General features: G+C 45.9%; 1 protein-coding gene across 5 annotated transcripts in view; it reads right to left on the minus strand.

Moving 5' to 3' along the window:
- The window catches only part of LOC115095680 (solute carrier family 22 member 15-like), a 128779-nt gene that overhangs the window by 13064 nt on the left and 92218 nt on the right, over window positions 1–23497 (minus strand). For 4 of the 5 annotated variants that reach the window (XR_003857845.1, XM_029609725.1, XM_029609721.1 and 1 more), the window contains one exon: window positions 10067–10185. The exons of the other annotated variant lie outside the window; for it this stretch is intronic. Coding sequence is in view for 3 of the 4 variants with exons in the window: in XM_029609725.1 (XP_029465585.1) it covers window positions 10067–10185 (119 nt within the window). In the remaining variant the exon portion in view is untranslated. The remainder of the gene's footprint in view (window positions 1–10066; window positions 10186–23497) is intronic. 5 annotated transcript variants of the gene reach the window in all.

Consider the following 23497-nt stretch of genomic DNA (forward strand, 5'->3'; position numbering starts at 1 on the left):
GTCCCTAGGGTCACTCGGAGGAACAGCTCCTGGCAAGACAAGGCCTGCAGCTAGGAAATTCAATGCACAGAGCAATTCACCACAAGAAACTCTGTTTTCAAAGTCAGTAACCACAAGGAAAGGTTACGAATCGATTTAAACGTAGAGCCCGCTAAGAAATCCAAAACTAGATTAAGACTCCACAAGAACACCGGTAACCACAAGGGACAACAAAGATGCTTCATTCCTTTCAAGAAACGGGCCACATCTTGATGAGCAGACAAAGGACCACCATTCACCTGACCCCTGAAACAGGCAAGAGCCGCTACCTGTACCTTTAAGAAATTCAGGGCCAAGCCTTTATTCAGTCCATTCTGCAAAAATTCCAAAATGCATGAGGTCTTAACTGAACGAGGAAAAGCACCTTGATTTTCATACCAAGCCTCAAACACTCGCCAAACTTGCACATAGGCCAAGGAAGTGAAGAACTTTCTCACTCATAGCAAGGTGGCAATCACCGCAGTAGAATATCCACACTTCGGTAAGCGAGCCCTCTCAAGGGCCATAACGTAAGACAAAATTGGGTTGGATCTTGGTGAACAACAGGTCCCCCTGTCACACCAGATTCCTGTGTGCGAGAAACTGGAGGGGGGAATCTATCAGGAGCCTTCACAGATCCGCACACCATGGTTTCCTGGGCCAATCTGGTGCCACCAGAAGCACATCCCTCTGTGACCCTCGACCCGCCAAACCATTCTGCCCAACATGGGCCACGGGGGAAAGGCATACACAGCAGCTTATCCTCCAGCTATTCCTGTACAACAGCATCGATACCAAAGGACTTTGGATCTCTTCTGAGACTGAAGAATCCAAGAACCTTCACACTGTGGGAAGTCACCAGCAGGTCTAGAAATGGAAGACCCCAGTGATCCACTATCAGCTGAAACATCTTGTCTGACAATACCCATTCTCCTGGGTCCAGACTCTCCCTACTGAGAACATCTGCTCTCACACTGTCTTTTCCTGCAACGTGCAAGGCCAAGATCTCCTGAAGATGCACCTTCACCCATTCCATAAGTTGATCTATCTCCTGTGAAACTTGTGATTGATGTAAGCTACTGTTGTTGCATTGTCCGACATTATCCGGACCACTCGACCCTGTAACATGCCGCTGAACTGCAAGCACGCCAACTGGACCGCTCGGGCTTCTAGCTGATTGATGTTCCAAAGAGACTTCTGCACTCCAGTGCCCTTGTGCCGTCAGTTCCTGACAGTAAGCTCCCCAACCCTGGAGGCTCGCATCTGTCATGAATACTAACCAGTCCAGTGACTTTAGGGAAACTCCCTTTCTTAGATGATCTGCTTGTAACCACCACTGTAGTTGAGAGCAGACGTCCATCTGCAGATGCAGTCGAATCAAATAGTCCTGACACTCTGGGCTTCAACAAGACAACAGGGAGCGCTGAAGAGGATACATATGCGCCCTCGCCCACAGCACCACTTCCAGGGTTGCTGCCAAACAAAGTACCTGCAGACAGGACCACACTGTTGGGAGTATAGTGTTCATCAACAGAAACACCTGCACCATCAACTTCTAAATACAAGCTTCTGGCAGGAAAACCCTGCCCTGCTTTGTGTCGAACTGAACACCAAGATACTGTACTGAATGAGTAGGCTGAAGACTGCTCTTGGCCAGGGTCATCACCCAGCTGAGCTCCTGCAACAGGGAAATCACTTTGCGGGTCACCAGGCAGCTTTCTTCCAGAGACTTGGCCCGAATCAGCCAGTCATCCAAATACGGATGTACCAGGATCCCATCCTTTCTCAACTCTACTGCCACCATCACCATAACCTTGGAAAAGGTTCTGGGTGCGGTGGCCAGATCAAAAGGCAGCGCCAGAAACTGATAATGGTATCCCAAAACCAACAATCACAGAAACCGTTGGTGCTCTAATCAGATGGGAACATGCAGGTACCTCTCAGGCAGGTCCAAGGAGGTCAGAAATTCCCCTAACTGCACAGCCGTTATCACTAAGTGCAATGTTTCCATGCAAAAATGAGTCACCCACAAATGACGGTTGACTCCTTTGAAGTTCAGGATGGGCACAAGGCGCCCTCCTTCTTGGGCACAATGAAATAAATGGAATATCAACTCATATTTACTTGAGACGTGGGCACTGGAACCACAGCCTGAGGAGCTTTGACAATGTACACTCCCCGTTAACTGCTTCTTCTGCAGGGGAAAGGCAGGAAGACACCATGAACTCATCCCAGGGAACACTGCAAAATTCCAGCACATATCCCTCTCGTATCACCCCCAGGACCCACTGATCCGATGTGATTTCGACCCACCTCTGATAAAAGAGAGAGAGAGGCGCCCCCCTTTCTCCTGTTCCCAGAGGTGGGTCAGCAAACCTTCATTAGGAAGCTCGGGAGGTTCCACTACCCTGACCCCACGCCCCATCTGGGCTGCTGGGACAAAAGGACTGAGACCTACTGAAAGGTCAAGTCCTCCAAAAGGTTAAAAACGCTTGGATCCCCTGGCATAACCTCTCAAGCCAAAGGAGCACAGAATCTACTTCTTATCTTACGGCAAGTGAGGAACCATAAGAACATAAGAAAATGCCATACTGGGTCAGACCAAGGGTCCATCAAGCCCAGCATCCTGTTTCCAACAGTGGCCAATCCAGGCCATAAGAACCTGGCAAGTACCCAAAAACTAAGTCTATTCCATGTTACCATTGCTAACGGCAGTGGCTATTCTCTAAGTGAACTTAATAGCAGGTAATGTACTTCTCCTCCAAGAACTTATCCAATCCTTTTTTAAACACAGCTATACTAACTGCACTAACCACATCCTCTGGCAACAAATTCCAGAGTTTAATTGTGCGTTGAGTAAAAAAGAACTTTCTCCGATTAGTTTTAAATGTGCCCCATACTAACTTCATGGAGTGTCCCCTAATCTTTCTATTATCCGAAAGAGTAAATAACTGATTCACATCTACCCGTTCTAGACCTCTCATGATTTTAAACACATCTATCATATCCCCCCTCAGCCGTCTCTTCTCCAAGCTGAAAAGTCCTAACCTCTTTAGTCTTTCCTCATAGGGGAGCTGTTCCATTCCCCTTATTTTGGTAGCCGTTCTCTGTACCTTCTCCATCGCAATTATATCTTTTTTGAGATGCGGTGACCAGAATTGTACACAGTATTCAAGGTGCGGTCTGACCATGGAGCGATACAGAGGCATTATGACATTTTCCATTTTATTCACTATTCCCTTTCTAATAATTCCCAACATTCTGTTTGCTTTTTTGACTGCCGCAGCACACTGAACCGACGATTTCAATGTGTTATCCACTATGACGCCTAGATCTCTTTCTTGGGTTGTAGCACCTAATATGGAACCCAACATTGTGTAATTATAGCAGGGGTTATTTTTCCCTATATGCATCACCTTGCACTTATCCACATTAAATTTCATTTGCCATTTGGATGCCCAATTTTCCAGTCTCAAGGTCTTCCTGCAATTTATCACAATCTCCCCACTTACTGGCCAGTTTCTCCAACTCACTCCCAAACAAGAGTGAGCTTTTAACCTGCAATTTCGTAAGGCTAGCCTTGGAGGTCACATCAGCCAACCGATTTATCAGCCATAATTGATGCCTGGCCGCTATTACCGAAGCCACCCCTATGGCTGAGGTGCGGACGAAACAGCAACCTGCATCTGGCAAAAAGGCGGCTGCTGGCTCCATAACTGCCCTGGAATTCAATCCAGATTCATCGACCTCCTGAGAAAGAAGTAAACAAGAGTGAGCCACCAGGGAACAACAAGAAGCTATTTGCAATATCATCGCCACTGCTTCAAATGCTTGCTTAAGGATGGCCTCAATCCTTCTATCATGCACATCCTTCGATGCCGCTCCTCCCTCCACGGGGATAGTCATCTGCTTGGAGACAGCACAGATAAGCATGTCCACTTTCAGAAAACGCAAACGCTCTCTCAGCACTGGATCCAGGGAGTACAGGCCTTTCAAAACCCAATACGTGAATGGCCTCCTTAATAGGGAAAAAAAACCAAGAGGCTTTACACAAAGAAACCAAAATGGGATTTTTCTTTGGCTCGGATATGGAATGTGCCCTAGGTACTCCCAGCATCTTTAATATCTGGGAAATCAGAGCCGGTAGCTCATCTCTATGAAAGAACCGCAAAATAGTCCTATATGGTTCCAGTCCCAGAGGAATTTCCCCATCCTCCAGAGAGTAAGGATCGGCCTCATCATCCATGCCATCCGAATTCCTATTGGGAGGACCTGCTGCTGATCTAGGTGTACTTCGGCGCTTAACAGTAGTACCAGGCGAGTGAGAGGTCACCACCTGCGACTCTGACCTGGCAGGTTTGGACAGGATAGAGTACTGTGCCTGAAAAAAGGATTGCAGTCCTTGAAAAAATTCTACCCAAGAAAAGGCAGAAGGATCCATGGCAAAACCAGAAGGCACCTGTGCTTGCCCACTGAGCTACCTAACCCCTCTGATGAACCAGTTAAGGGAGTTCCAAGGTCAGGCGCCCCGCCTGACATGTCTTTACCCAGGCTGGAAAGAATCAGGCTTAGTAAAATCAGAGGAAGATAATTCTCCCTGAGCCTCTACACAGCGCTGGCACAAGTTGGACAGCATGCCAAGCTGAGATGCCTGAATATGACAGGCAGCACAGAAGGAAAGATGTTTAGGTTTCTTAGCCACAGGTGCCAAAAGTTAGATGTCCCAAACTTAAGCGCACAACAATGTGCTTAAATTGTGCACACAGGAAAGCACGCGCCTAACATAGAAACCACTATCATCTGGACGCCCAAGCAGGTGTCCAACTAAGCGTCCAAAAACTGGGTGCACAATCTGGACGCACAGCCAGACACACTTGCACACAAGGACAGTCCTGAAGAGGGCAGCCTAATGTGCAGGAAAAGGCGTTCGAAAACGCCGCAGCCTACCACATGGCACAAAGAGAAAAATCGAACACTGGAGCCTAGCCCACACAGGCTGCTCAACCCGCCAGGCTGCCCACGTCTCTTAACCTCCCTCAGGGGTGGGAAACAAACGTCGGAACAGTGCGTCAAGTACGGAGACCAGAGGAAGGGGGAGGCCTTACAAACAAAACTTCTACTCTGTCTCTCTTTCTTTTTTTTTTTTTTTTTAAAGCCTTACCTGAGCTCAGCCCTTCCCGGCTGAATACAAAGACAGTCTCCAGCTGCGGGGGGAAGATGGCATATACAGTCACCACTGCACTTGGCTTCCTGATCCTGCTGCCTTTCAGCTGTTTTAACAGCTAAGTCCACACCGGCTGAGAAAACCAGTTACTGGAACAAAGCACTCATCTGAGGGACCATGGAAATCACCTCAAGAATTCTCAACTGGGGGAGGGACCATTTGGTATCACCGCATGAGAGTGGGGCAAATTAATTTTCTTTTTATTTTCCCTTCTAAAACTTGAAGCAATCCCTAGTAGGGAGATGGATGTCTACCATCTGCTGGAGACTGAGAATACTGGCAGGTTGATGTCACTGCAGGAGTATATATACAGTGATATCAGCTGTGATCCGTCTCCATCTGCTGGTAGAGGTACAAAACCCACTGGTTCCGGATTCATCTGACTAGATGCTAGATGCTAAGAAACTAAGAATTCAAGGTAAAGAAAAGGTTACACCTTATCAAGAGTAGAATATGGAAATGGAATATATATTTATTTCCATTCAATAATATGCCTTTGCCTAGGAAAGGCACATTGACTCACAGAGTCAAGACTGAAGAGGGACCCCACGTGGCTGCGGGGTTGGTGGCATGCTGGGCATGTGAAAAAGTATTTCATGCCGGGCACCCATCTGTGAGGACCACCATCCTGCTTGTCCTGGGAAGAATGTCTTATTCTTACTGTATTGCTTGTTTTAGTTTACTTTTAATATGTACACAATTGTTTTATTGCTTCTATTTTATTATATTCACACTGTTCTGTTTTATTGGGGTGGGGGGAGGTTCGGGGGGATGAAGTGAAATGGATGCAGGATGTCTGGGTATGCGTGAGGAGAGAGAATGTGGTTGTGGGGGACAGGAGCCATACCTGGCTCGGGAGATGTATGACTGTTTACGGGATGGTAGGGTGGATGGGAATTTGAATTGATAAAAGAAAAGGTGTCTGTAGATGGTTGTGCTTCTCCCACTGTCTACAATGATTGTTTTTGTAACTTCATACTGAGGCTTCAACATATAGTTGAAACTCTTCTGTTTCTGTATAACGCTGTGAATATTGTTTTTTGCGCGGCTTTGTATATCCCTTGACAATAAAAACTATTTTGACAATAAAAAAAAAAAAGAAACAGAATTAATCGAGTAAATTAAACTAAACTAAACTTATTTTAAGGGTAGACATATTTACAATCAAGATCTGGAAATATGCATAAAACAAAAGGAAATGCTGATAGTAGTCAGAATGGGTACCCCATAGGTGCCAACTTTCATACTGAAGATGGCACCTGATGATGATGACAACTAGCACAACAAACCCACTCAGTAATAAGCATAACCAAAATAACATAATTGCATTGCCACTCAAATACACTAAAAAGTCATAATTAAACTGAAGTAAATAACATTCAAAGAGACTCTTGTGGTAACTATGTCACTTAGTAACAACACAAACAGAATACGATGCTTGCAAAGTTTTCTATCATCACTAGGTGGTGCTGACGTGTTGTCGAAATAAATCAGTACACAAAAATTAAATGTCTCTCGCACTTGGCAAATAAAGGAACTACACATTATAAAACCAATAACATTTAACAAACAGTTTGGGTCCCAAAGGATAAACAAAGCATGTATATGTTTTATTGGACAAAAATACAAAAATTATTAACAAATAGTAGGAAATATGTCTTACGTAACAAAAAAAAAGACAAACTGCTCCAACCTCAGTCTCATACTTCTGCTGCAAAAGATGTATCATTGTTAGGTGGTTTTATAAGCTCATTTTGATTAATTTTTCCCCCACCTAAATTCCCTTTCTTACCATGTGGTTTTACTGCCAAAAGGAACAATGTACACACAAAAAAAAGGAAGGGGCATGATACAAAATCCAACAGGCTGAAGGCTCCAAATGTATTAGCTTTATTACAAAATGCCATGAATGCAATCCCAAAATTGTGGGATCTATAATGCAGATCCATAAGAGGGAGCTGCATATCGCTGAGAAAGATAAACTACTGGCAACACTATCTGCTTGCCAGAAACAAAGGTAGCAAGGTATTTATTTGGCACACTCTATTTTTGTGGTGGTCTACAGTCCAGAATTTTGATGCAGTCTCTTCTATTTCATCTTGCCTGCATGATATACCACGGAAGCAAGTGGGCAAAGAGGCATGAACTGGGGCTGGAAGCTGCTGCCTGGTACAGCCACACATAGCATAATAAGGTACACTCGGTTGTGCACACACATTAGTAACCAGGTGTGTGCTCATTTTTGTGCATAAAATTTCACTACTGATTTAACAAAGTTTAGTGCACAAAAAATGTGCATATTAATGGTTAAACTGTGCACACTAAAGGCCTGATTTTAAAAGGCCCATGCGTGTAAAAAACGGGGATTACATGCGTGGCCAGGTGCTGCGCACATTTTACACAGAGCCTGGCCACGCACATAACCCCCATTACGCGCAGAAGTGCCAGGCCAAATAAAAGAGGCGAGCTGAAATAGCGCCATTAGACACTGTCCCAGGGAAGCATGCGCCAGCCGGAAGTTTACTTCTGCTCCCGAGGAGCAGTAAGTATAGAAATAAAAAAATGTGGTGTATCTCGGTAGGGGTTAGGGGTCGGGATGGAGAAGGGAAAAGGGATGAAGGTTAGGTAGGTGGGTAAGGAAGTTCCTTCCCAGCCCGCTTCTTAATTGGATGTTAAAATCCGGTGCACATGCGTGCACCGAAACACGCATGGCATAAAATAGCCGCATCCATGTGCATGCGCTGGGAACCACGAGCACGGGTCTTAAAATCAACTCTTTAGTGTGCTTCCATGCAAAAACCATGTTAATTGAGATATTAATCATTATTACTCAATAAAAAGAGGTGTGTAAGCTTAACTCATTTTCTTAATGCTGGAAATGTAACTCCTGGTCAGAGGTGAAGTAAAGTTTCTGAGGCTACAGTTAGTCTATGGGGCTGAACCTAGAGTTTGTGGTGCAGGATTTATGTGCATAAAATACAATTTATGCACACATTTATATTTCCGCAAGTGTGCTTGTAATCACCAGATTCCTTATAATATCTGACTTCAAGCATAATTTGAAAGAGTATTGAAAACAATTAGTAAAGAGACAATGATATAGAGAAAAATAAGGCGACAAGGCTGCTGCTGTGTCCTCAATTCACCCCAGTACACTCTAGGTACTGCAGATGCCTGAACACAATGTGATTTCATGCATTAATGATGAAGCCTGCCTACAAGCTGTTCAATGTGCATTGGGGTTAGGCAAAAATCTTTCAGCATTAGTTATGTACACTTAGGATAGCTATGTGTAAATATATTGTGCAACTCACTTAGGAAGAACTGCTATATTAAATTGCTCCAACAGTACATTTTAAAATATAAGAAATGCAATCAAACTCTGTTGAACAAATAACTGTTAAAAGAATATATTTCTAGTGGTTTTATAAATTAATACCGGAAAAGATACAAAACGGTAAGAAACAAATATGAGAACAGTAAAATCTGAGTAAAGAGTCATTTGCTTGTTCAGGTAAACTATGTTGGTCTCCTCCTCATAAATATGGACTGGGAACAAATAAAAATCATTATTAAATGGAGGATTCATTAAAGAGCCCAGTTTCCTGCAGCATATTTTTGAAGATTCTGCGGCAAGAGTTAGCACATTCTGTAGCAGAATTTTAAAAAATCTGCAGTAATTTTGTGGCAAATTTGCATACTTTTCTAATTTAATGTCCTTTTTTTTTTTTTTTACTTTATAAACAAAGTCATCTTCTGAGATTTGTGTGTCCAAGTAATTTATTTTGTTCTTTATTAGAGGGAAAGGGGTCTTAGTGAATGGGGCTGGGGAAAAAGGAGATCTCAAAAGAGGGAAAAGGGATCTCAGGAGGAGAAGAAATGTTAGGCAGGAGGGGTTAGGGGAATATGGAATGGAGGAGGATAGAGTCACAGAGGGAGGAGAGGACGGGGGAAACCAGGGAGTATAAGGAAAGGGAATGATAAGAGAAGAAAGTAGGGAAAAAGAGGATCAGAAATGGTAGGGAAGATCAGGCATGAGGAGGTGGAAGAAAGCGAGGATGTGATGGAAGAGTAGGAGAAAAGATCGTTGATGGGGAGGCGGAAGGAAAATACGAAGACCTAGGAGGGGGGGGGGGGGGAACCTGAGGCCACAGGAGGAACACTTTCCTCTATGGATCTCAATTCCCCTCCACACACACCCAGATTTCAGGATCTCCTTCCCCTCCTCCTTTATTCCCAAGATCTGGGGGAAGAGGGAGCTGAGATTTGTAGAGTGAAGCGTCCCTCCCATGGCCCCAGGTCTGCTCCCCCTCACATTCCAAACCCCAATCCCTAGCCTCTGTCACCTCATACTCTTTCTCCTTTCCTCTTTCAACCCCAGTTCTTTTATTGTGCCCATCCCACCTGCCTATACATACACACACCCATCCACCCTTCCCCAGCATCTCCTTCTCACACTTCCTGATTCCCCAGTCTCCCTATCACACACTCCCCATCTCTCCAGTCCCTCGATCACATTCCCTATCTCCCAACCCCTTTCCAATAAACCTTCTAAAGTATCACAAACCCCCATCTTATCTTCCCAACCTCTCCTATTTCATACAGTCCCCTCATCATCTTTCTCTAATTCTTCCTCCCATTTCACATAACCTTCCTCCTTATTTTCCCCATCCTGTTTCACACAATCTCCCTGTGATGGATCATAGGGTGGCGCCTCCTTGCAGTCACTAAGACGGATCTCTGTACTCCTCTATATGCAGGAGACAGCAAGGGGTAACGAATGACACCTTATTTCTATGCCCTTGGTCACAGCCTCAGGCTTACCTCAGGGCCAGGTAATTAGTCCAGTCTGACGGTATTGCCTTCTTTTGGAGAAGCGTGGAAAAGACATCATTGCTCAAGGCTGCAGGGGTTGGCTGTCCTTCTTCCAGGCCCATAGATAACTGTAACAGCAAGGCCAATTAAGTGTCACCATTCCTGTTCAGACTGAGATATCCATGAGTTCTCCATTTTCCTCTGTTTCTGTGGGCACCTCCACATCCATTGGCTCTGGTTGTTCCCAGCGTTGACCTTCTTCAGCCACCTGTACCTCAGCTCCACCCTAATTAATATCCCTAGGTTACCACCCGGAAGCCTAGGCTCAACCCTCCTCCTGCCTAATTGTTTCCTGTTTAGGTCCCAGGTCTCCTGGGTGGAGCCAGGCCACCTGGGAAAAGTTGGCTCTCTTATATAGGGTCATTTATCAAATTGCGATAGGCCGTTATCTCGCATGTTACGGCGGTATCGCATGCAATACTACTGCGCCGTGCGCTAAAACGACCTATAGCAAATTGCGTATGCTAATGCAAAATTAATAGTCAAGTGGGAGGAGTTGGGGCGGGATAAATGTAAAGTAGGGAGAGGTAGCGCAGCACGCGATAAGTATCGCACATTATCGTGGGTCAGTAATGCAGCTAATAGTTACACCTCTTTTCTTGGCGGTACGGTCCAATCACAGGAGTTATCGCAGTCCGTGGTATTATTGCAGAACCTATTGAACAATAAACACTCCAAAAAAATGCCCACACACTTACCAAGCATTCTTGGACCAATAAAAAAGCCTGTTTTTACCAGGTCTACGTTCCTAACACCATTTTCTCACTGTTAAGTGTACTTGTACAAGCACATTTCATGACTCAACAGACGTGGAAGAAGGACAACCAGAGCAAAAGCCAAGGCCACTTCCAAGACATCCAAGGGAAGTGCCAGCAGCGCAGGCAGAGGCTCCGCTGCCACGGGCTCAGGCCCCAGGCCAGCAGCATGTACGCACCTGGCCACAGCCCAGGAGATACAGGGAGTGTATCTTTCTGCCACGAACATCCTTGCTGAGCATGCCTGAGGACTTAGTGGTAAGCAGGTATCATCTCAGCTCTTGGGCAATCCTGGAATTATATGAAGACATCCAAGGGGATTCTGGATCCTGTCACCACAAGATCCCACACCATCCCTGGCCTCAAACTCTTGGCCGCCCTCCATTTCACGGCAAGTGGCTCCTTCCAAAACACAGTAGGGGTCGCGGGGGTAAAGTCCCAAAGAATATTCTTACACAGTCTAGAACAGGTCATCAAAGCTGGTACTGACCGCATTAATCCATAGATAAAATTTCCTCATATCAGGCAGGACTTGATGAACTTGAAGAGAGGTTTCTATGCCTTTGCACACTTTCCCAATCTCATTGGAGCTATTGACTGTACTCACGTGGCCATCATTCCACTCTGTCAGAGGGAGGAGACGTACCACAACAGAAAGCTCTTCCACTCCCTCAACATGCAAGTGGTCTGTGATGCTCAAATGCACATCCTGGACATGGTGGCCAGATACCCAGGAGCGGCGCATGATTCCTTTATACTTAGGCAATCGGCCCTCTTTGGCAATATTGAGGCCGGCCTGTATGCTCATGAGTAAATGATGTTACACATTTGTATTGTCATTAGTGAGGTGCCCTGCTCTGGTCCTACACAGTTCATGCAGTCCTCTGTGTACTGCATTCTCTGTTGACCTTGTGTGGTCAGGTGAACAGATTATGAGCGTACAGGCTGCCTCCAGAGTAACCACCACTCCGTGCTCATTGTATAGAGCTACTGTTCCCAGAGATGTGATGTGTTTGCCATGATTGATTATGTCCTTTAGGTGTAGGAAAACACAAAGGATTAGATGCCCAAGTCTTTTTCAATCTTTATTGCAGTGCAGACGTATATTTTAAAATACCCGACTCAGGCCGAGTTTCGCCGTCCATATGACGGCTGCCTCAGGGGCTTAGTCTCTCATTGAGAATTCGGACCATAGATAAAGCATCAAGCTTTGAAATCAATCTCATTTAAACCTAAGCTTAGGTATGTGGAGACTACATGTTTGTTTTGAGGAGTGAAGGCACTGTCATTTGACTAGAGCCCACAAGATTGTGACTCGTTCAGAGCACTTAAGACTTGCTCCCATTACGGACTGGTTTAAATGAGATTGATTTCAAAGCTTGATGCTTTATCTATGGTCCGAATTCTCAATGAGAGTCTAGGCCCCTGAGGCCGTCATATGGACGGCGAAACTCGGCCTGAGTCGGGTATTTTAAAATATACGTCTCCACTGTAATAAAGATTGAAAAAGACTTGGGCATCTAATCCTTTGTGTTTTCCTATCGGCTTTTTTTAGATCGCCTACCTTCTTGTTTTCTGGGTCCGTCCTTTAGGTGTAGCCATCTTGGCAAGCAGGCATTTTGTGCCGTTTAAGCCATTCAGGGGCCCATGTCACAATCTTGCAGTAAGTAGGGGTGATATATGGCAGTCACAGAAGTGTTTCCTTTGGTAGCTGTAGAGAATGTTTGTGGATGAAGGAGTCACATCGACTAATGACCTATTACAGGAAGTTGACACACACCTGTTTTTGGTTTAATGGCAAACATTGCTGGAACATAGGCCTTGTACATGTGTACGTGCAGGGACTGCAGCATGTAGTCCCTACTACTAACATAAGTGAATATGACACTCGGTAACAGACTTTGTGGGTGTGGCTTGATCACTCGCTGTGTAAGGGAGGTATGGCTTTTGGACCTAGCTTCCTTGGGCCTCAATTCCAATATACCTTAGCAGGCTGTGTGTTCCTAAATTTAGCACAGTCACCTTTTGCACAACTATGATGGAGTGGTTGCCCTCTGGAGAGGATGAGCCTCTGACAGGGCTGCATATGGACAGTGGTAGGAATGGTCTAACACCTTTAAGTGCTAAATTTTAACCTACTGTTCATTAAGGGGCAGAGGTGTGCAGGTGGCCATGGTGACACATCATGTATGCTGGAAAACTTGAATGTTATTCTGCACATTTGGCTGTTTCTCTCACCTTGACTGATCCCCACACAAAGCGTTTACCAAGAAGTAATTGGAGTAGGGCACATAATGCAGTGTTTAGGGGTTGAGCTGCTTACCCACAATGATGCCTGGCACTGACCCTTGGAAAGTCATGGAGGGTGGTTGTGCAGCTAAACAAAATGGCCAGTGAATGTGGGAGCTGTGCTGCATGGAACAGGCACTGTAAACGAGTAGGTTATGGTTGGACTATAGGCATGATTCACGAGTGCTTACCATCATTTAGCTTTACATGCTGCATATCATAGAATTCCGGGTGCATGGTTTTGTGTGTACACGCAAGAACGGTAGGCCTGCTGTCTACCGCCAATATGAAAAACAATACCTTTTCTGTGCAAAGCTAGATGTGCTCCGTCTAGGCCACCTGAGAAATGTGCACAATTGATGTGTGCTTATGTAAAAATAAAAATGATTCTGTTAACTGTTATTGCTCAGCATAACTCTTTGCCACACATTACTTTGTTGATATTCACCTATATGTGTGCGCTGTTTACTCCGCCCTCTCCTTGTGCATCTTCAGAGCTTTAACAGGCTTCCTGGGACTTCTAATTTTTTTGTGCCCTGCCTATACCCTCCTGGGGATTACTGTGGGAGTCAGCTGTCTCCTGCGTGGATACCTCCTGTCTATCTTTTCCCTGATTATCACACTACAACTTTATTTTCTCCCCTTCCTGTTTCACACAACTTTTTCCCCCTTAACCCTTCCCTATTACCAACCTCTCTTATTCCCTTCCCCCCTGCCAGCATAGTGCTAGTCCAGCTGCACAGAGGTGGTGGTGAATGGCAGCATTTTCCTCTGCCAGCTGGCCCAACTACAGCTTTCAATAGCAGCTGAACAGTATCTGCAGTTAAAAGCAGCATTTGGCAAGGCCGTCAGAGGAGGAGGAAGACGCTGTCTGATGAACTTTCGTTCACTTTCTCCTCCTTCGTGATGTATGCCCGGAAGGGAGGGTGGGGGGAGACAGCGAGAAGGAAAGGATAAGAATCAGGAAGTTTTGGGCTGAAAACGGTGCCAGCAAATAAGACATCAGAGCTCATCTCCCCTGCATAAGACCTGGCTCCCTGGTCTCCCAATGTTGATTCCACACAGACCCGAAAGTTCAGCGAGAAGGGGTAGATTCTGTGACCCTTCCTGCAGCCATGAAATTGCAGGAGACTAGGGACCCTGACTATAAAGGATTTTGATTATGGTACCAAAACAGTTATAAAATATATTTTGGTACAAAACTTTAATTTGTCATAAAGGGAATTTCTTTACCTATTGCAATTTTATAATTTGCTGTGTTTACTTTGCTTATATCATCATACATTGTATGTTACATCTTGTTAATTTATATTACATTTTTGTAGTGTAAGTTAAACAATTATGCAATACCTTAAGCATCTGATGGAAAAGCATTTTGACATCAATAATAAATTACAAAAGGGGTGATTCACCAATTTAAAGGTTCGCAGGGAATCTGTGGCAAATAACTATTTGGGAGGGTCAAGCAAACATCTTTTACATTATCCTGAGTTTAGAAAGAATCTCCTCAAGAGCTCAGACAGAGATAAATAGGCTGATAATGCACATATAATGAAGGATTTTATACATGTCCATGATGTGGAATGCAATATCTGCCTCATTAAAATATGCATAAGGAAGGTGATTTTCACATTTTTTACATGCTTAAAATGGACTTTTGAAAATTGTCCACCTTCATTGTGGGTAAAAATGGGGTACCCAGAGATAGGGAGTACAAGTACTTGTGGAGATTTGATTTTCAAATCTTTGCATGTACTCTTCACTGCAGACCTGACCTGAACTCCTGCAATGTCCCTTCCCCCAGGGGCAAATATGGAGCTTAAGAGAAGTCTTGAACTTTCCTTTTTCAGGAATTTGTTCAAAGCCCTTCTATCTGAGATGGGTTGGAATCGCCTGTTTTCTTGGGGACTAAGATGTACCTGCAATAATTTCCTGCCCTCTTTCAAGCTTGATTATTTTGGTCTGCAGGAGAGAGAGGATTTCCAGTCTGGGCAAATCCTGATACTGACAGCACTAAAGTATTTCTGGGAGGAATCATCAATAGATGTAATTTCTATCTGTCCCTTATTATTGGAAGGACCTTGGCATGTGAGGTTAAAACAGGCCAATGGTTTACAAAAACCTCAGTTTCTCACTTACAGGAAGGTCCTCCGGAACCAAGACTGAAATAGTAGTTATCTGCTCTAAACTTGGTCAAAAACCCATCCCAGGTTTCAGGGCTGGATTTTGGGTAAATGGGTCCCTGGGTGAAACCCCCCCTCTTTGGCTGAGACAGGATCTGCTGTGGCCAAGGTGCTGTGTGATGGATAATGTTGGCAATGCCCAGGGCACTCCCCAGCTCCTGGTGCTCTGGGCAACTGCCTAGTTTGCCCACCCCCAAAGTCCAGCCCTACCAGATTTTGGCTGATGGCCATTTAGGACTTATAGATTTTCTGCTTGCAATGGCCAGGTCTTGAGCCCTGTTTTCTGGGCAACTGGTGGAAGAAAAGTGTTTCTTCTCAGGAAAAACTGACTTCCAAAACATGTGCAAGGTAGTTTGGAAATGGAAGTGGCTAGGTCTGAAATATGCTGAGGTAGTCCTTCACAAGATCCATCACCTCTTTGAACTTATTTCTGAAGAGATTACCCCCCCTCCCCCCCCATTTAATGATATATCAGCAAGCTTTTCCTGCATGTCTGTTCTAACCTGAAGTCTGCAACCATGAGATCCAACGGACATCAATTCTCATAGCATAGGCTTTCAATGCCATCTCAAAAACATCATATGTTATACAGACCAAGTGATTTTGGCACTCCTCACCAATCTCAAACAGGTTGAAGAATTCCATCTATTTTTCTTGAGACAGAAACTAGATGGATTTCTAGGCTCCTTCCAAAATGGTCTGCCAATATTGTATTATATATAATCTAGTAGAATGCTATGTGAGATTAAGCATAGTATTCTGATAATGCTTCTTCTCAGAGACATAAAATTTCAAAATCCCATCCCAGAGGATCAGAGGCATGAGCTTTTCCATTTTCTAACCCTTTGAATTCCTCACCTGCCTGGATACAATATTTGGGAGTCTACTTTCTGACCAAAAGGAATTACATTATGTGGTGTTTCCCAAATCAAGAAGCCAAAGTGGTCAAGGGCTTCTTTGGCATGATGACTTCCGTACCAGCGCTTGCTATAGCATCTTGGTTCGTGCATTGAGCCTTTGGCACCAGCTTCGTGAAACTAGCCTTCTCTTTCTCAACAAGGCAGGCAAGGAACTTGATCTTCTAGGGCCAAACCACTCAGGGCGATATCTTTGCTACAGCCCGAGTCATCCTAGCCCTATCCAAACATTTGCAACAAACCTCATGATGGTTGGTGATGGATGTTTCTATTTGTACTTGGGGTTGAATTTGAAGCTGCTGGAATGCTTTTATGACACAGTGAGATAAACAGATTCAGCAAAACCATACAAAGAAAAAAATCTGAGAAAAAAGTGACTGGAAAACCCAAAAATGGCTGAAATGGACTGCTAAATGCCATGAGGAATGCCAGTCAGAAGTAAGGAATCAATAGTATACTAATGTGAGATTAACTGGGGAATCTAGATAAGGCTAATTAAGGATTTACTTTGAACAGAGTCTCTGTTGACGGGGAGACTGTAGCCTGAAAAACAAGAATGGGCAGAAAAGGACAATGGAAGACCAAGAGCTACAACTTCAGGAGGAGATACTGCTGTAAGAGAATTGGAAAATCTACAGCTTGGGACTAGCACTGTGATACTACACAACAGAAAAGGGTAGTTTGGTGGTTACACAGAGTTTATGCCAGGCTGTTTTAATTGCCTGATGCAGCGCTTCTCAACCGGTGTGTCGCGACACACCAGTGTGTCGCCAAACACCGGCAGGTGTGTCGAGTCTCCAGGTGTCCCACTGCCCCGTTGTACTTTCCTTCTCCCTTTTTCCAGCCCCCGTGGGCCACTTGAAAGCTTCCTTTCTTCCAACCCCCACTGCCCAATGGGAAGCCTCCTTCATTCTGCCTTCCCCCGCGCAGGCCAATCGGAAGCCTCCTCCCTTCTACCTGCCAGTGGGAGTAGGAAGAAGGGAGGAAGCTTTTGATTGGCCGGTGAGGCAGGCACGGCATAGCCCGGGAGTGAGGTGGGAGGAATGGCAGTGTAGAACCCCGACGAAGCAAGGCCGCTACGGGAGCCCATCCCCGTAGTGGTGAAGAGGAAAACCCGACCCCGACGGTGCAAGGCTGCTACGGGAGCCCATCCGTATAGCGGTGAAGAGGAAAACCCGACCCCTAGCGGCGAAGAGGAAACCCGACCCCTGTCTGAGGCGCCCATTCCCGTGGCGCTGAAAAAAGAAGGCCCGCCGGATTAAAGCCGCGGAGGAACTGGAGCCCATCCCTGCAGTGAAGGAAGAAGTTGTTTTTGGTGAGAACTGGTGTGTTTGTGTGTGAATGGGTGCCTGGGTGAGAGCTTGTGTCTGTGGGTGTGAATGGGTGCCTGGTTGAGAGCTTGTGTCTGAAGGTGTGAATGGGTGCCTGGGTGAGAGCTTTTATCTGTGGGTGTGAATGGATGCATGGGTGAGAGCTTGTGTCTGAGGGTGTGAATGGGTGCCTGGGTAACAGCTTGTGTCTGAGGGTGTGAATGGGTGCCTGGGTGAGAGCTTGTGTCTGTGGGTGTGAATGGGTGCCTGGTTGAGAGCTTGTGTCTGAAGGTGTGAATGGGTGCCTGGGTGAGAGCTTATGTCCGTGGGTGTGATGGATGCATGGGTGAGAGCTTGTGTCTGTGGGTATGAATGGGTGAGAACTTGTGTGTGTAGGTGTAAATGGAAGCCTGGGTGAGAGCTTGTGGGTGTGAATGGGTGCTTGGGTGAGAGCTAGTGTGTGTGTGTGGGGGTGTGAATGGGTGCCTGGGTGAGAGCTTGTATCTGAGGCTGTGAATGGGTGCATGGGTGAGAGCTTGTGTCTGTGGGTGTGAATGGATGAGAGCTTGTGTGGGTGTGAATGGAAGCCTGGATGAGAGCTGATGTGAATGGTTGCTTGGGTAAGAGCTTGTGTCTGTAGGTGTGAATGGAAGCCTGGGTGAGAGCTTGTGTGGGGGGGTGTGAATGGGTGCTTGGGTGAGAGCTTGTCTGTGGGGGTGTGAGAGCTTTTGTGTGTGATTGAGAGAGCGAGACTGGTCAGGAAGGTGATGTGTTTCTGTGTGAGAGAGAGACTGGTCAGGAAGATGACTGGTGTGAAAGAGACCAAGACTGGTCATGGGTCTAATTGGGGTGTGTGTGTTGTGAATGACTGGTTGTGGGCGCTAAGGAAGAAGATTGAGGACAGAGCTTCAGCAGCCCTTGCTGCTTCTGGTGAGTGCTATTGACCTGGAAGGGAAAGGAGTAGGAGAGTTGCTGGAGAGGGTAAGTAAAGGTGGCTTTTTAAATTTATTTTTCTTGATTTACTGCCATTTTAATTATTGGGTATTATGCGATGTCTGCTGTTTTGAAATATTTTATTGATATTTGGACATGTTTTAATAATTTTTATGAGTGTTTAATTGAATATTATTCTGTTCAGCAGCTGTTTTGAAACATTTTTGGTATAACTTTACAATTATTTCTGTGTGGGGCTCTGTAGCAGCTTGGCTTATTCTGTTTTCCCAATAGGAAATGTATTAGTGTTTAGGGCCTGGTTTAATAGTTGTGTTTCTTAGATAGGGTTGTTACTGTTTGCATGTGTTCCATAATACAGGTGTCATTTTGTGCAGATCCTGGGAGTATGTTAGGTGCTATATTTCTCTTTCCATTTCTCCAGGTTCGCACTGCATGCAGAGTGGCTTTTTTGGTTTTCCATTCCAGTTTCTGTCTCCATATTTATAATTTATGGTTTTTCTGTACTTGGTGAAGGTCAGTTCTGGCTGTGTGACTGAGGTGAGGTATTTTACTAGCATATAGGCATTTGTATCAATCTTATTTGTTGTGTTTTCTCAATAGGATATGCATTAGGGGTAAATTACTGTCTTTTCATAAGGAAGGCTATTGTGCCTGGTAGTAAAGGGAGTTGTTTTGCTTTTACTGAGATGTCATCAGAACCAGAATATCTTTTTTGTATGGTGAGTTGTACGGGTAATGCCCTAGATCTGCTCTGCACTCATTGCTGGGGGTTGAGGGGGATTCCTGTGGATGCAGCGTGCATGTTTACATTTAGCCCCGTGATGGTCACATGTTCAGTGTGTCACGCATGTGAGAACCATTTGTCAGGTGTGTCCCGGCCAAAAAAAGGTTGAGAACCACTGGCCTGATGTATATGTCTGGACTAACTCTAGCGACTCAAGTGCACAGAATTATATTTTCTGCGAAGAAATAGAGACGGAAGTTCTTGTCCAGGCTGTTTTTGGGCAGTCTGACAGAGGTCACTGGCAGTGGCCTGTCACAGTCAGTTAGCAGAGTCAACAAAAAACTACTAAAACATAAATTAGTACAGTACATCAAATGCCATCCCTGAGAGGATGATTAAGGATAAAACAGTTATAGAGTTTATGAGAGCCTGGGGTAAGCACTGAGGATCCTTGATTGTTAAATGTGAAGAGTCAGAAGAAAGTGTGACCTAGTGGCAGGTATTAAGTCTATATAGTGCTATACTAAAATGATTTAACAACTGCCAGAATGAATGACAAAAAGGTTAATATGAAATGTCAATATAAAATTTTACTAGTCCTAGTGGAACCCAGGCAATCATTTGGCTAGATTTGTTTAGCAGGCTGTGATGGTACAATTGACTAGCTGGGTGTGTCTGGTAGCTGTAAGTACTGTAATAAACAGAAGCCCTTGCAGACACAGGTGGTCACATAGCTGGATCTATCTGGCAGGGTATGCAGAGGTTAACTAGTAATGACAGCTATTTAGATAAAGCTGTGATGATAGAATCAAATTAGCAGCTGGGTACATTTCTGGAAGGCTGCATTTATTTTAATGACCAGAAGACCTAGCAAACACGAAGCACTCAAGTTGCTGAGTCTGTCTGGCATGCTGTACAGAAACAGGCGGTCAGATATTAGTCAGCAGTGCTAGCAAGGTTGTTGCCCTATCTAGATTATTGACGTTTTGTGGTTAGGCATGAGAAAGGCAGGATGCGGGAGAGAACTAAGAGGAGATCTTGTATGCTCATCTATCCAAAACGGTGGAGTAGTGAGTAGGAAGACAAAAAAAAAAAAAAAAAAACATCCTGAATAAGGAGAGATATCTTGCAGGCAGTTGCACTCTGTGGTTGGCAGCTGGGATGTATCCTTAGGATTGTGAACAGAATAATTAGAAAGACTGGATGGGCAGGTTATTCTTTTTCTGTCTTTATATGATCGGCGGTGCAGGCTTGTCCAGTGCCGCAGAGGGTAATCACGGAGGCAGGCGCGCAGCGGCAGACGTGACGCGGGGGGGGAGGGGGCGCGAGTTGAGCACGGGAAGGAAAGGAACGCAGCGATTCAAATCGCTGCGTTCCTATTGGTAGTTGGTACCTCAGCCTGCCGGTGCCGTAGCGATTCTGGGACAAATGCTCACGGCAGGCTGAGGGGTAAGCTGTGCTGGCTCGTCGTCGCGTGGTGTGAGCAAACTTAAGTGAGGGACTGCATTTATAAAAACATAAATAAATAAAATATATATAATTAGAGGAAGCAGCATAATAACTGGTGCGGTGCTGGGAGAGGAAGATTGTGAAGAAAGGCAGGGTAGAGTGGGCAGTATGCATTGTCGTGGTAAGGGGGTGGGCCCTCGTAAGCTGGCCTCTGCCTCGGTGGTGCCTTGTGCTCCTATCATGGCAGTTTCAGCCCCTTCGGGCACTGATCCTGGCCTCCTCACCCAACGTTTTTTTGCGTTCGCCGTCCATGTCCGGCGAAAGCGGTCCCGAGGCTTTGGGGTGCCTGCTTCTCCCTCCTCTACGGGGTCGATGGGAGATTGCCCTGAGATCTCGCTGCTCCCAGGTGAGGAATTTACCTTGCCTCCTTCTCCTTTGCCGGTTGTGCGCCCCCCCCCCCTCTGCGCCTCCTGCAGCCCCCCCCCCCAACCCATTTGGATGTCACTGTCGGAGCGGGAAAGGGTGCGGTTTGTAAGGGCAGGAACAAGGCCAAGCCCGAGCGGTACGAGGTTCCTCCTGCAGGAGGGATTATGCAGCAGTAGACGATACAGGAGGGCTTTTTGGATTAGGGAGCGGGCTGCCATGGTGCAGTTTAGAGTCCGCAGGCAACAGGGCTGGCAAATCCAAAAGCAAGAGGAAGGAGGCGAAAAAAGGTGCCAAAGGATCCAGAAAGGCAGAGAGCGGCCTTCCGGCAGCGTTGGTGGAGGTCGAAAAGCGTGGCAGCGGACCCAAGAAGGGAGTGAGGAGCGAGGAAGACGTGCCTGCGGAGCCTACCAGGCTAGGAAAGAAAGTTAGTTTAGCAGGTATGCAGGACAGCAGACCCCTGCAGGGCATGGTGGGATACAATGGTTTTTGGGGATGGAGCGAGGAGAGAGGTTGCCCGGTGTGGTTTGGGGAGATGCCAGCTGATTTAGGGATATGGAGGCTGGGGAGGGTACTAGTCAGCAGATTGGGGCGAGCATGGGGCGGGACGGTTACAGAGGTCTGGCAGGCAGACAAAGCATGAGAAATTTGCAGAGGAGCTGGGCTGCTGATGGTGTTCCTGTTTTTGCAGATGCAGAGAATGTGGTCTTTCCGGGTACATACATCCAAGGAGCAAGGATGGAACGTGATGATAGGTGTTCGGTGGGAGGCAGAGGAAGGAGCGAGAGATCAGGAGCGGAGGAGGATACAGCGTGAAGATCTGTGAGCGTTGATAGGGCTAGAACTGGTGAGTTGGACACAAAGAGTGACAAGAGGCAGGGGGGGAAAGAAAGGAAAGGAAAAAAGCGGGCTAGGCGATCGAGCTGTGATTCAGATTCCAGTTCGGAGTCCGACAACCAGAGGATCAGATGCGGGACAACAGAGGGGGGGGGGGGGGGGGGGGGGGAGGGTTATGGCCGAGGCAAGATATGGGGCACCTGGCATTGGCATCCCTGTCTGAACTTTAGGAGGAAGTGCCAAGGAAGTTGAGGAGGCGAATTCGCAAGCAGAAATATGTGAACGTTTTTCACCTGCTGAAAGGTAGAAGGAGGGAGGAGAAGGACAGAAAGAAAGGTAAAAAGAAAGATAAAAAGGGCTCTCATGGGCCCAAGGTTTCTAAAAATATCCTTAACTGAGTGAGAGGTTTTTTTTAAGGATGGCAAGCGTGGTGGGACATTACAAGCCAGTTCAATATGGGTCTTTGTTAGAGTATGCTGACAGCATACTTGGGGCATTTTAGGACTACGAAGGTTGGACATGGCTCAACTATGATGAGAAGTTCCGGGACAAAATGACAGGAAATAGGTTCATGTCATGGGGAACTCAGGATATCAATTTATGGCTCACCGAAATAACAAATAAGAGCGCAGGAAACATAAAAGGGGGGTAAGGGATAGGAGCGGGGCAATCGGGGTGGGTGAATGTGGGAGCAGGAGGGGGAGGGTCAGGATCCTTTCGAGCATCCGGGAACACTAGCAAAGGTGTGGGAGGAGGATCTGATGTCTGCTGGCGTTTTATTAAGGCCACATGCTTGTTCCCGAGCTGTAAGTTCAGGCATGTGTGCGGTGCCTGTGGAGGTCCACACCCAGCTAGTAAATGCGCACATGGGCAGGGAGGGGCTAGTCAGAAGGGACTGTTCAGCTTGGAGAAGAGACGGCTGAGGGGGGATATGATAGAGTTCTTTAAGATCATGAGAGGTCTTGAACGAGTAGGTGTGACTCGGTTATTTACACTTTCGAATAATAGAAGGACTAGGGAATTCCATGAAGTTAGCAAGTAGCACATTTAAAACTAATCGGAGAAAGTTCTTTTTCACTCAACGAACAATAAAGCTCTGGAATTTGTTGCTAAAGGATGTGGTTAGTGCAGTTAGTGTAGCTGGGTTCAAAAAAGGTTTGGATAAGTTCTTGGAGGAGAAGTCCATTAATGGCTATTAATCAAGTTGACTTAGGGAATAGCCACTGCTATTAATTGCATCAGTAGCACGGGATCTTCTTAGTGTTTGGATAATTGCCAGGTTCTTGTGGCCTGGTTTGGCCTCTGTTGGAAACAGGATGCTGGGCTTGATGGACCCTTGGTCTGACCCAGCATGGCAATTTCTTATGTTCTTAAGTAGGGAGGCATGGGAGGAAAAAGCGTTTTCTCCAATTAACGTAGGGGAGTTATGTAAGGAATTGGCGGGGTATCCAGATAAAGGGGCAGCAGCATTATTAAGGGGAGGTGTTCATGAGGGCTTTAGGATCCCTTATTGTGGACCGGGGGCGGGGGGAAGGGCAA

Source organism: Rhinatrema bivittatum, chromosome 7 (assembly GCF_901001135.1).
Source record: "Rhinatrema bivittatum chromosome 7, aRhiBiv1.1, whole genome shotgun sequence".
In the NCBI taxonomy this organism is placed as follows: domain Eukaryota; kingdom Metazoa; phylum Chordata; class Amphibia; order Gymnophiona; family Rhinatrematidae; genus Rhinatrema; species Rhinatrema bivittatum.